This window comes from Pongo pygmaeus, chromosome 6 (assembly GCF_028885625.2).
Source record: "Pongo pygmaeus isolate AG05252 chromosome 6, NHGRI_mPonPyg2-v2.0_pri, whole genome shotgun sequence".
Lineage (NCBI taxonomy): Eukaryota > Metazoa > Chordata > Mammalia > Primates > Hominidae > Pongo > Pongo pygmaeus.
This window is the reverse complement of record NC_072379.2, coordinates 151183394-151196010: the sequence shown is the minus strand read 5'-3', so window position 1 is coordinate 151196010 and position 12617 is coordinate 151183394. Positions and strand designations below refer to the sequence as shown.

General features: G+C 41.0%; 1 protein-coding gene across 10 annotated transcripts in view; it reads right to left on the bottom strand.

Moving 5' to 3' along the window:
* Window positions 1-1583: 1583 nt before the first annotated feature.
* GALNT11 (polypeptide N-acetylgalactosaminyltransferase 11) overlaps window positions 1584-12617 on the bottom strand; it is a 97331-nt gene continuing 86297 nt past the window's right edge. For 9 of the 10 annotated variants that reach the window (XM_063668005.1, XM_054495259.2, XM_054495260.2 and 6 more), the window contains 5 exons: window positions 10529-10681; window positions 6522-6740; window positions 5108-5212; window positions 2939-3076; window positions 1584-2359 (listed from right to left, as the gene is read on the bottom strand). In XM_063668005.1, coding sequence (XP_063524075.1) covers window positions 2228-2359; window positions 2939-3076; window positions 5108-5212; window positions 6522-6740; window positions 10529-10681 — 747 coding nt within the window. In that variant the 3' untranslated portion in view covers window positions 1584-2227. Of the gene's footprint in view, window positions 2360-2938; window positions 3077-5107; window positions 5288-6521; window positions 6741-10528; window positions 10682-12617 lie in introns of those variants that run through there. The other variant, XM_054495265.2, reaches the window with a different exon arrangement.

The window sequence follows — 12617 nt, the reverse complement described above, 5'->3', positions numbered from 1 at the left end:
TTGGGTAAACACCAAGGAGCACAACTGCTGGATCATAGGTTAAGAGTATGTTTAGGAAGAAACTTGCCAGAGTGGCTGTACCACTTTGCACTCCCACCAGCAGTCAATCAGAGCTCCTGCTGTTCAGCATGCTTTTTAGTATCTGTAGACTCTAGTGCGCTTGCAACTCATTCCTGATGTTGGTAATTTCAGGGTGTTTTTTTTTTTTGGCTAGAGGTTTATCAATTTTATTGATCTCTCAAATCAGCTTTTAGCTTTATTTTCTCTGTTTTGTTTCATTCATTTCTGTTCTAGTATTTAATATTTCATTTCTGCCTCTTTGCCTCTTTGTCTAACTTGCTCTTTTTCTGTTAAGATGGAAGCTAAAGTCACTGAGACTTGTATCCTTTTCTAATATAGGTGCTTAATGCTATAAAACTTCCAAGTACTGCTTTAGCTGCATGCCACACACTGTTGTATTTTCATTTTTGGTCAGTTCAAAATATCCTTTTGATTTTTTTCTCTGACCCATAGGGTATTGGGAAGTGTGCTAGTTTTTTAATAATATTTGGAGATTTTTCCAAGTGTCTGTTATTGATTTCTACTCTACTTTGCATGACTTGAATTTCTATACGTATATCACACCTCGTTCAATATCCCAGAATATGGTCTATCTTGGTAAATGTTCCAAGTATTGTGTTGCTGGGTAGTGTCAATTAGGCCAAGATGGTTGTTTTTCTGTCTACTTGTTCTATCAATTATTGAGAGGTGTGTTGAAATCTCTTACTACAATTGTGGATGGGTGTACTTCTTGCAGTTGTAACAGAACTTCAAAATAAAGGCCACAAAAACTGATAAACTGGGATTATTTCTTCCTAAGTTGAACCTTTTCATGAAATGACCCTCTATATCATCTGTAGTAATATTCCCTGTGCTGAAATCTATTTTATCTATTCAGATGTCTTTCATATATCTTCCCATGCTTCTATTTTTAATGTATTCATAAAGTGAGTTTCTTATAGGCAGCATATAGTTGGATCTTGCATTTTTATCTAATCTGACTTTTAACTGTGGCATTTACATTCATTACACTTAATGTGATTATTGACACTGTTGGATTTCAGTCTACCATCTTGCTGCTCTTGTTTTCCATATGTACCATCCTGGCCTTTGAAGTCAAATGACAGATAAAATATTTAGGATGTGGCACTTAAACTGTTTTGTGGTTCAGATAAAATATCTGAGTGCATCCCCTGCAATATGAGACCATCTCTCCTCTTAAGATGTGGTTTGGGAGGAAAATTCACTTTATATTTCAGAATTTTTAGTATATGCAGGTGATTCCCAAATGTATTCTCTCTAATTGAGCTACGTCTTCCAAGAGTCTGACCTCTATATCCAACTGCCGGTTAAGCAGCTCTCCCTGGGTGCTGCATAGGCAACTTCGATGTCCAGTATCTAAGGTCACACAGCTCAAGCTAAGAAACTGGGACGCGTCTTGAGAGGCAGAGGACTCTACCAAACCTACTGGGTCATCACCTGAATCCAAGAGCATGCAACACACCTCAGACCAGAGGCCCCAATACAAGACAAAATATCCTAAATAATCAAAAGGATTCTTTATTATGTAGATTGTATCATAATTCATCAAAATAATTTTATAATAGTTAACTGCCATACTGTCTTATAAATGATGCCTTCTGAAGTTAAACATAATATAGATTCAGTTTTTAAAAATGATCTACTTACAACATACTGAACAAATAATAGAAGTTTTTTTTTTTTTTTTTTAAAGCACTATCTCCTATGAAGTCTACGAAAGGAAATCATGACAAGTTCCTGATCAGATAAAAACCACTGCATCATTAAAGGGGATTAAAAGGAGGCAAAAATAAATCTGAATAGAAATATCCATTTTCCTGGGTTTTATCCTTCTGTACAAGCCCAATTCTAGGGTTAAAATGATACTCTGGTTTGCCTCTATAAGCAAGAAATTCCTTAACAGCAGCTCAAAAATGACCTTAATGTCTGGGTGAAACATACTTCTTCACCTGTGGACACTCAGAGCTCCCATCTCTGTCAGACATGCGTCACCTCTGCTAACACACCCAGGCATCTCCAGGAGGACAGGGAACTGTCATCCTCTCCAAGATGGCTCTGCTCCACCCAACCCAGGCTTTCCTAAAGCCCCAAACTCCACACGGGAGGCAACGCCTGACGAAGCAACGTTCCCGCCACAGCATCCACCTTAACCTTCCAAATGCCACTGCTGTGAAGAGGAGCCATCGCAGATCGCCATGGCGACAGAGCCCTTCTGACCCAGGGGATCCACTGCTCTCAGGCACTGTCCAGCCGACACCTGGTATAGCCGATTGTTTTTCTGAAAAAAAAAGGTAGCAAGAAAAAAATACTGCCAATTACTGGCAAAACATGGAAATCCAGAGGAGATATGGAGCATTTAAGAATTCAGATTAAGGGATACGATAGTCCCCTCTTATCCAAAGGTTAGTTTTCTGCTGTTTGTTATCTGCAGCACAGTACAATAAGATATTTTCTGACCGCAATCACAATTTGTATTATAGTATATTGATTTGTTTTCATAGAGAAAACAAACAGGCTGTCGGGCTACGGCGATCCACCCACCTCAGCCTTCTCAGTGCTGGGATTACAGGCGGGAGCCACTGCGCAACCACGGTATGCTGTTCTAACTGTTCCGTTTCATTTGAGTTATTGTTGTGAACCTCTTACTGTGCCTAATTGATAAATTTTATCACAGGTATATCTCTAGAAAAAATACAGTATATACAGGGTTTGTACTACCTGTGGTTTCTGGGGGGACCACTGTACTGCAGACTGAGAAGACCACCCCCAAGGTAGAAAATGAGTTCATCTGCCACACCCCCTCACTCAACCTTGTGGGCCTCTGCACATTCTCCCAACATCACCAAGCACTCCTCACCCCAAAGGTCCACTGCTGGGATCCTCCTGACCCGTGGCATTTCATGAGCCGTGGCGGGTCTGATGAGCGAGTCTCTGACATATCTAGACAAAGGAGACTATTTAAAACCAATTCATGTTCTTCATTATAGATCCAGATCTAGAGAAGAAAAATAAAATAAAATTTAGATAACGAATTTTAAGACTGAACAACACTTTGCATATTCTTCCACATATTGATTCTGTAAGGTCTCAAAGCAGAAACAGACCAATGCACTAGACTTACAGGATTTCAACTTGGTTCATTCCACTTCAGATAGCTAAGGCAGGAAAAGTGAGGTGCTATTCTGCGAAGAAACCTAAGCAGTGGCTGAATTTTGTTCATTGAATTTGACTGAATTAACTCTTTTCCAATTTTAGGGTTTAACAATTACATAACTCTCTTAATTCCTGGACTGTGTAGGTGACAGAGGAGCCCGACACCCTCTGGCTGACCCTCTGGAGACAGAAGGGCACACGGCTGCCATTTTCACCGATTCCTCATCGGTGGGGCAGTCGGGAAGTGCACAGGCTGAATCACAGATGATCTTCAGGAACACAACTGGGTGACATGGCAAGTGCAGTGAACAACTCACTCTCCAACATGCGCCATCACTACGCTCAAAAGCAATCTATTCTCTTCTGTTCTCCTATTTACTCATTGCTTCAACTTATAGAACCCAAATGGATGTGTGCAGTGTTCACTAATGTGAAGACCCTCGATCAGAGTCATAGGGAGCTGTGAGAGGATTTTCTGCAACACTGCTATTGGCTCATAGCCTGTGTGGCCAATAAGGGAGCTACTGGCCACATGCAGCTATTGTACACTTGAAATGTGACTAGTGGCTACAGAATTAGCATAACTAAGCAATAAGCATAACTAAGTTATCCTTAGAATAGGATAACTCCATCACCCCAACTTATATTTTCTTATATTTTCTGGAACAAATTTCAGCTCTCATCTCACTGTGACCTACAGTACTGAAATTGCGTCACCGCAATTTTAATACTTCCACAACATTGCCACCTCTTCTACCCAGAAGATGCACAGAAATAATCCCTTTTTTTTTTTTTTTTTTTTTTTTTTTGAGACAGAGTCTCACTCTGTCACCAGGCTGGAGTGCCGTGGTACAATCTTTGGACCAATTCCCCTGCCTCAGCCTCCTGAGTAGCTGGGATTACAGGCACACACCACCACACCCAGCTAATTTTTTTTTGTATTTTTAGTAGAGATGGGGTTTCACCATGTTGGTCAGGCTGGTCTTGAACTCCTGACCTTGTGATCCACCCACCTCATCCTCCCAAAGTGCTGGGATTACAGGCATGAGCCTCTATGCTGGGCCCCAGAAATCCCTTTTAAACTACATTTTCAACACATGTATCACCTGAGATAGTGGGCATGAACTCTTCTGGTGGAACGTTTGATGAAATTTCACAGTATACATTATTCACCAAAAAGCCCAAGTGGCTTCTTTTTTTTTTTTTTCATTTCTGAGTGACACCAACCCACCACTAAAATAGAAATGAGACACTACAATTTATGAGATTAGACTGCTGTTACATTATGCTATTTTATCAGACATAAATGAGTTTGAAATTACTGTTCTAAACTGAAGTAAGTTATTTGCTGATTTTTAGGCCCGTGTTAATATTATTTAGGAGACATACATAAGCTGAAATTAAATTATGTGAATGGAATGAAGTGAAATTCTGTAGTGCTTCCCTTGCCATTTCTAACAAATTCCTATGGCTCGTAAGTCACAATTTATTCCGTATAATATTAGAAAGTACAAATAATGGTGTAAACAACTAAAATGCTCTATGACAACGAGCAGAGGTAGGAAAAACATACAAAGGAGATGAAAGTAGCTGACTGAGGTGTCATCTAAGGCCACTCTCTTCCTTTTAACCCATTTATGCCGGAGGTTGCAATTTTTTTCAGTGAAAAATCAGACCCTGGCGATGACCTCGAGCACTAGGATATAGATAACCCCCATAAGCTTAGCGTTCCAATAACGCAACACTACACAGAAATGGGTTAAGAAAAGCCAGAATAGTAGACACTGATGTCCTCAGGAGTGACTGCCAGCAGCTCCCCTACACTGGAAGCCACCTTGCGGGCACTGGCTGTGAGCCCTGAGGCGTCACTCACCTGATTTGGATCACTGTAGTCACAGGCCTTAAGCACCACGAGACCTCCCTTCTGACTTGGGCGGCCCTGGGCCACCAGGCATTTGTTGGTCTGGAGGTGACAGAGCTGTAAGAGAAGGCACTCGACAGCTCAGAATGTGGGAAGTAATCCCAGAGACGCCTCCCAAGGCTGGAGGTGGTTCTAGGCAAAATGTGAAAGGTTATTCCGGAGGTACGAATTCCAAGGCTCATAAAAATATATGCATTTTTAATTCCTAACTTCTAGCCTCAGAACACAGGAGCATCAAGATAGACAAAAGTTATAACTCCAAAAGTTATTAGCAATTTCAACATGCAGACAGTGTCAGCTAGGAATTCTAGCTACATATACATGTTTACTAATCTATAGCAGATGAAGGAAATTAAAATGTCATCCCTGCCCTAAAGAACCTTCAAATGAAGTCAGGGATATAAGAACATGTATAAAAAAGTACACAATGAAATGCAATATGCATGCTACACTGGAGATACACCGGTGACAACTATCACAGAACTGCGAGGGTGAGACAAACAGCAAGAAGTAATAATGGTAGGGGATCAACTACATGGGCACACAATGCTCTCTCTTACTTAGAGAAAAACACCTAATACTAAACATCTTGATACTGGGTTTTGTTTGTTTTTTTTTTTTTGGTCTTATTATAGGGTAGAGAGAAGAGGAAGGGGGAAAGCTCTAGGCTTCCTCCTAGCCACTGAGGGAGAGTTGACACTGTTCTGGGAGAAATGCCTTCTTCATAAAAGAAGGGACACTGGGCAACACAGACAGTACCTGCCCTTAGCTTTTAGAAGCCAACTCTAAGAGATGACTCAGGAGAAAGGAATGATGTTATGGCCGGACCCCTACAATTTAACTGTGACTATATAACTGTAATGAGTTTAAGACACAAAGACAGCTAAGGAAATGTGGTTGATGAATGTGCTTTCTGCTGAGCTCAGATGACTTCTGGGACCACCAGGCATGAAATCCATGCCCCCACTCTGACCCTCACCACCACCTCTGCTCTGTGATTTGGTTCCCAGAGCTAAGAGCAAATAGCAGATCGCTGCCCCATTTCTCCACTTGTTGGCCTGGCCTCTGACACACGAAGTTGACACTTTGTCCGGGGTGTATTCCCATATGCCTCTGTGCTCTTGGAAAGCGTCACATAACTTATCCTCACAGAAGGCAGCTACACCGGCAAGGCAAGGATCTACACTTGAGGTCCTACACTTGCGTAGAGGAAGTTCCCATAAAGAGAATATAATGAAAGGCAAGCTGAAGTCTGTCATGAGACTCTGTTAAGTCCACAGTGTCACCTGTCATAGCTTATGGACACCTCAAAACTGTTCATATCAAACACTTTTCATAAGACACTTGGAAAAAACAGCTTTCTTACCCTTCCACGTTGAAGGACTTTGGGTCGTTTTGGCCCTCTATTGACAAAAATGGGTTGTTGGGGTTTGGCGTGGGACCCAGATATCTGCATCTCTGGGTATACATTATCCAAATACCATTTAAATGATTTACAGCCCAACTTCTTTCTCAGTTCCACACGCTCACTGATATTGCCATAGCTTTTCGTCTTCAGGTCAGATCTTAAGGAAAAATACTGCTCCTGAATTTAAAAAAAGTAAAAATAAGAAAATCGAATTTTTTGTTAAAAACGGTGACACAATTATATAGAGATTTTTTACACAATTAAGTCCATTACTAACAATGATAATAACATGTACCTTAAACTGTATCTGAGAATCAATGAAACAGGCATATATATGAGATCAGTGGGTCTCAAACTCGTGAGTCTCAGTAATCGATGTTCTTAAAAATTACGGAAAACTCCCAGGAGGGTCTCCGTGTGTGGGCTGTGTCTGTTCATATTTATCACACAGAAATTAAAAGAGAAACCTACAAATTACTAATTCCTTAAAATAATTAGAAACTCATTACAAACACAAAATGTAGTGAGAACAGTGACACTGCTTTATATTTTTGCAAACCTTTTTGCTGGCTGGCTGGCTTAAAACAAGTCAGCTAAATTCTCACATCTGCATTTAGCCTGTTGCAGTGTGTTGTTTTGGTTAAATATTCATATTTTTAAAATTACAACCTATATATAATTATGGGGTTAATACTACTCCAAAATTCAATAACTTTTGAAGTTTAGTTACGATGTGGAATATGAAATCATATTAAGATTTTTACACTGTTGCATTAAAATGTACTGGTCTATCGGCCACGTGCAGTGGCTCACACTTGTAATCCCAGCACTTTGGGAGGCCAAGGCAGGCGGATCACTTAAGGTCAGGAGTTTGAGACCAGCCTGGCCAACATGGTGAAACCCTGTCTCTACGAAAAAATACAAAAATTAGTTGGGCGTAGTGGCGCATGCTCCTTGGGGGCCGAGGCTGCAGAATCACTTGAACCTGGGAGGTGGAGGTTGCAGTGAATTGAGATTGTGCCACTGCACTACAGCCTGGGTGACAGAGTAAGACTCTGATTCAAAAAAAAAAGATAAATAAAGTTAAATAAAATCTCCTGGTCTGTCTTGCTCTCTGAATGGGTCCTCCACCCGTTTTTGTAACAGTGTGGATTAGTCATTTGGAAAATACTAGTCCACTGGATTGTACTGTTCTACCAAATATTGAAAAATTTCACTATACAATATCAAAAAATTATATATAAAACCACTGATCTCCTCAGTAAATTTTTTTGAGATGGAGTTTCACTCTTGTTGTCCAGGCTGGAGTACAATGGCATGATCTCGGCACACCACAACCTCCACCTCCCAGGTTCAAGCGATTCTCCTGCCTCAGCCTCCTGAGTAGCTGGGACTACAGGCGCGCGCCACCACACCCGGCTAATTTTGTATTTTTAGTAGAGACGGGGTTTCTCCATGTTGGTCAGGCTGGTCTCAAAATCCCGACCTCAGGTGATCCTCCTGCCTCGGCCTCGCAAAGGGCTGGGATTACAGGCATGAGCCACCACACCTGGCCAAGTAAAATTTTTAAGTACTAGGAAGCTGTCAAGCTCCTGGCAGTAAATGTAAGTTTTTCAAAATTCTAATTTTCACTTGAGGGCTTGAATTTTATCATTTGCAACAAATACTGTCAGTTGTTTTCATTTTCATTATTTAGTTTGTTTTACCCAAATATGAGTAATTATGGTTTGTGAGTCAGTCATTCTTAACATATAAAAAGAGTGTTCCTGGAGAGCGGTGGCTAGCTCCACCCATAACTCAAACAACTGCACAAGTGTTTTTCCTTGAACCAGCCACCATACTTCAGTACGCAGCAGAAGTGCTTTTTGTGTGAGCGTGCATACTCACACAGGATACTAAAAAGGCACATTGAGATTTACTAAAATTATTATTATATCAATGATACTCGGAAATGAAACTGGCCTTTGTCTTCTGAGTGACTGCTGGTGAAGAATGCAGTGACTACAGTATAACTGGGTGCTGATGCCTCCATTTATGCTAAGGCACCAGTCACTTTACTCCCCTGATTTTACACACTCAGTGCAATGTCAACACGGTCAAAGAGGCAAATACTGTATTAACCTGACTATGAAAATGACTGTAAACTGGCAGACCTCCTCAAAGAGTGGCTAGGACTGGGACCATGTGTTGAGAACTATGGTAGCCAGTGATGATTCAGAGATGAGCATGGAATTAGACCTCAAAGTCCGGTGAGGGAGGGAGAGGGGAGATAAACAGTGCTGTAGGAGAAGCACCGTGGAGTCCCTACTGCCCCCAAACACAGTGCACCACTGTGTCCCTGTCATTCCAGCACACGCTACATGTCTCTGTTGACATTTCCCTCACGGCGTGAAAAATTACTATGCACTCCCTTATTCATCTTTTATCCCCCAAAACCTAACACAGAGCCTGGCATACAGGAGGTGCACAACAAATGTTTAAAAAATAACTATACGCAAATACAGCAGCAACCAGGCGTGATGGCTCACGCCTGTAATCCCAGCACTTCGGGAGGCCAAGGCTGGCAGATCATCTGAGGTCACGAGTTCGAGACCACCCTAACCAAAATGGTGAAACCCCGTCTCTACTGAGAAAAACAAAATTAGCCAGGCATGGTGGCACACACCTGTAATCCCAGCTACTCAGGAGGCTGAGGCTGAGGCAGGAGAATCACTTGAACCCAGGAGGTGGAAGTTGCAGTGAGCCGAGGTTGCAGTGAGCCAAGATTGCGCCATTGCACTTCAGCCTGAGCAACAAGAGTGAAACTCTGTCTCAAAAAAAAAGTGGAAACTACCTAAATGTTGATCAGCTGGTGGATAAAGTAAAATGTGGTCTGTTCATACAATGGAATATTATTTGGCAATAAAAAGGAATGCAGACCCATACATGGAACGGCATGGATGAACCTGAAAACGCCATGCTCAACTGAAGAAGCCAAACAGAAAAGACCACATAGTTTATGATTCCATTTGTAGGAAATATCCAGAAAAGGCAAATTAAGTAGAGACAAGAGTAGATTAATGGTTGCTTATTGGTTGTCTAGGGCTGAGGCAGAGAGGGAGATTTTGGGGAGATGATTGAAGGCTATGGACTTCTTTTTGCAGTGATAAAATATTCCAAAATCAATTTTTGGATTATACTCCAATAAATCATTACAAAGAAAATATATAAAGTGACCTAAGGCAGAAGAGAAAGTGGAAAGTAATTCTAAATGTGCCCTCTAACGGGAAGAAATGGGATTGGGTCACCACGAAGTCCAATGAGTAAAAGAAAAGGCCAGGGCTGGCACAGTGGCTCACACATGTAGTCCCAGCACTTTGGGAGGCCAAGGCAGGAGGATCGTTTGAGCCCAAGAGTTCAAGACCAGCCTGGGCAACATAGTGAGATCCCATCTCTAAAAAAAAAAAAAAAAAAAAAAAAAAACAAAAATAAAACCACTTTTTAAAAAAAATTATCCAGGCATGGTAGCACATGCCTATAGTCCCAGCTACTTGGGAGGCTGAAGCAGTAGGATCACTTGAGCCCAGGAGACTGAGGCTGCAGTGAGCTGTGATCACACCACTGCACTCCTGCCTGGGTGACAAAGCAAGACCCTGTCTCAAAAAAAAAAAGAAAGCCAACTTTTGCAGGCGTCACAATAGAGAGACCAGAAGGAATAAAGAAACTGAAGATAGAATTTCTTCCAACATTAGCTGCATTACTTCTTATGGAGTAGACACTTACAAAATTAAAAGAGTCAGATTAGAACCAGAAAGAAGTGAAGTACTAGGTGAAGGGGGTGGGGGGAAACTAGAAAGAGTTGGCCCTAAGGTGAAGGTTAACCAAGAGAAATATGCCAGAGTGAAAAGTAAAGCAACCAAAGCTATCACTAGGCCAGTCACTGCCGGCCTATCATTCATCCTTCTAAACAAGAAATTTCATCTCACCTTGTATTCATCCAACCAGACATGTGCCAGCCTCAAAGAGTTGTGTGTCATGGTGTCCTGGCCTTCGGGAGATCCATATGGTCGCCTTTTTCGGAAAATGTGTCCTACTCTAGAGCAAGGGATGATGAAGAGCTTACCGCCACACATCCAGATCTGGCCAGAAGCAAAAACAGGTGTTAACAGTTGCCTCATGTTGTTGTGAAACCAATGTATGAATTTTCAATGAAATTAATCTTTATTCAATAGGTGTTTATGAAACTTGGCAAGATATTTATATCTTATTAGATACAAATATTCAAATAGAAGAAAATGAGAAGGTACACATTGTTAAAAATTGTCAGTCTTTATCATTACAAGGAACTAAATTCTAAAACAATGCTATAGTAAGCATTTACTACCATAAGTCTGAAATTGCACTTACCCAACTTTGTTGCTTTAACAGATCAAGAGACTTGATCTTAGGCACTTAAGAACAAGAAGTGCTTATTTTTATTTATTTATTTATTTTTTTTTCTTTTAAGAAGTGCTTATTACCTGGTTCTCTCATTTCAGTTTCACAGGTACTTGCTTATACAATGCATATTCTTTTTTAGAAAACAGATTTTTTAATATAAAATATATAGAATAACTCCAGATTAAGATTCAAAAGACCTTAGCTCTGGTCTAAATTCTGTCCTTGACTATCTGAATTACTTTGGAGTTAAGTTCGTTTTTGTGGGATTCGATTACCTTATCTAAAAAGAGACTGAACTTTTAATAATAAAATCTATTAAATAAGAAGCATAATAAAATCTATTATGCCTTTAATCCTAACATTCTAAAACTTACAGAATGAAAACCTGCTTTTTCTTTTTTTTTTTTTTTTTTTGTTGAGACACAGTCTCGCTCTTGTCCCCCCGGGCTAGAGTGCGGTGGCGCTTGGCTCACTGCAACCTCTGCCTCCCAGGTTCAAGCGATTCTCCTGCCTCAGCCTCCAGAGTAGCAGGGATTACAGGCACCCACCACCACGCCCAGCTAATTTTTTTGTATTTTTAGTAGAGACAGGGTTTCACCATGTTGGCCAGGCTGGTCTTGAACTCCTGACCTCAGGATCAGCCCACCTTGGCCTCCCAAAGTGCTGGGATTATAGGCATGAGCCACCATGGACCCAGCCAAAACTTGCTTTTTAAAAATACTGTAGTCAATACATTTGCAGAAATACAGAAGGACATATGAAAAAGTATCACGGTATTATCTGATAGGGATTCTGCTAACTGGACTAGGAGATGGTTGGGAGAAATACTGGGATATTTGCTTGGAAGGAGAAGTCTCAGCTCTCCCCTTGCCCTCTTTCTACCTTTCCCAAAGACTGTCTACACCATGGTCCTCTGAGCCACAGACTCCACCTACGCTGTCACCCATCAAACCTTAGCAATTGGAGAAGACAGATAATGCGAGGTGGATTTCTTCCTCGGGACAGGGGTACCTGTATACATAAAGGATTGGTAAGCTATACATGGGGTGATGGCATAATGCAGCATCAAACTGAGCTGTTTCTGAAAGTACAATGGGAAGCTATTTATTTTTCCAAGAGAACAGGTATGAACTAGGATGGTCTTAGGCCTCAGGGAAATCTGGTCACCCTGACTATATGACTATATGTATCTGGTAGTATCAATAAAATAAACCAACAAAAAAAGAACAAACCTTTAAATTAGCACATTAAGACATTTTAAATTTATATCCAACCATTCATTACAACAATACTTTTATAATTAAAAAAAATACATATATATACACACACAGAGTGGAATAACAGATACTGGAGACTCTAAAATGTGGGAGGGGAGTGAGGGATGAAGTACTACCTATTGGGTACAATGTGCATTATTCTGGTGATGAGTGCACTAAAAGCCAGACTTTACCACCACACACTATGCACTTGTACCTCTAAATCCATAAAAACAGACTAGGCACAGTGGCTCACACCTGTAATCCTAACACCTTGGGAAGCCAAGGCAGGAGGATTGCTTGAGTCCAGGAGTTCAAGACCAGCCTGGGCAACATAGTGAGACTTGCATCTCTACAAAAAGTAGAAAATTAGCCAGGT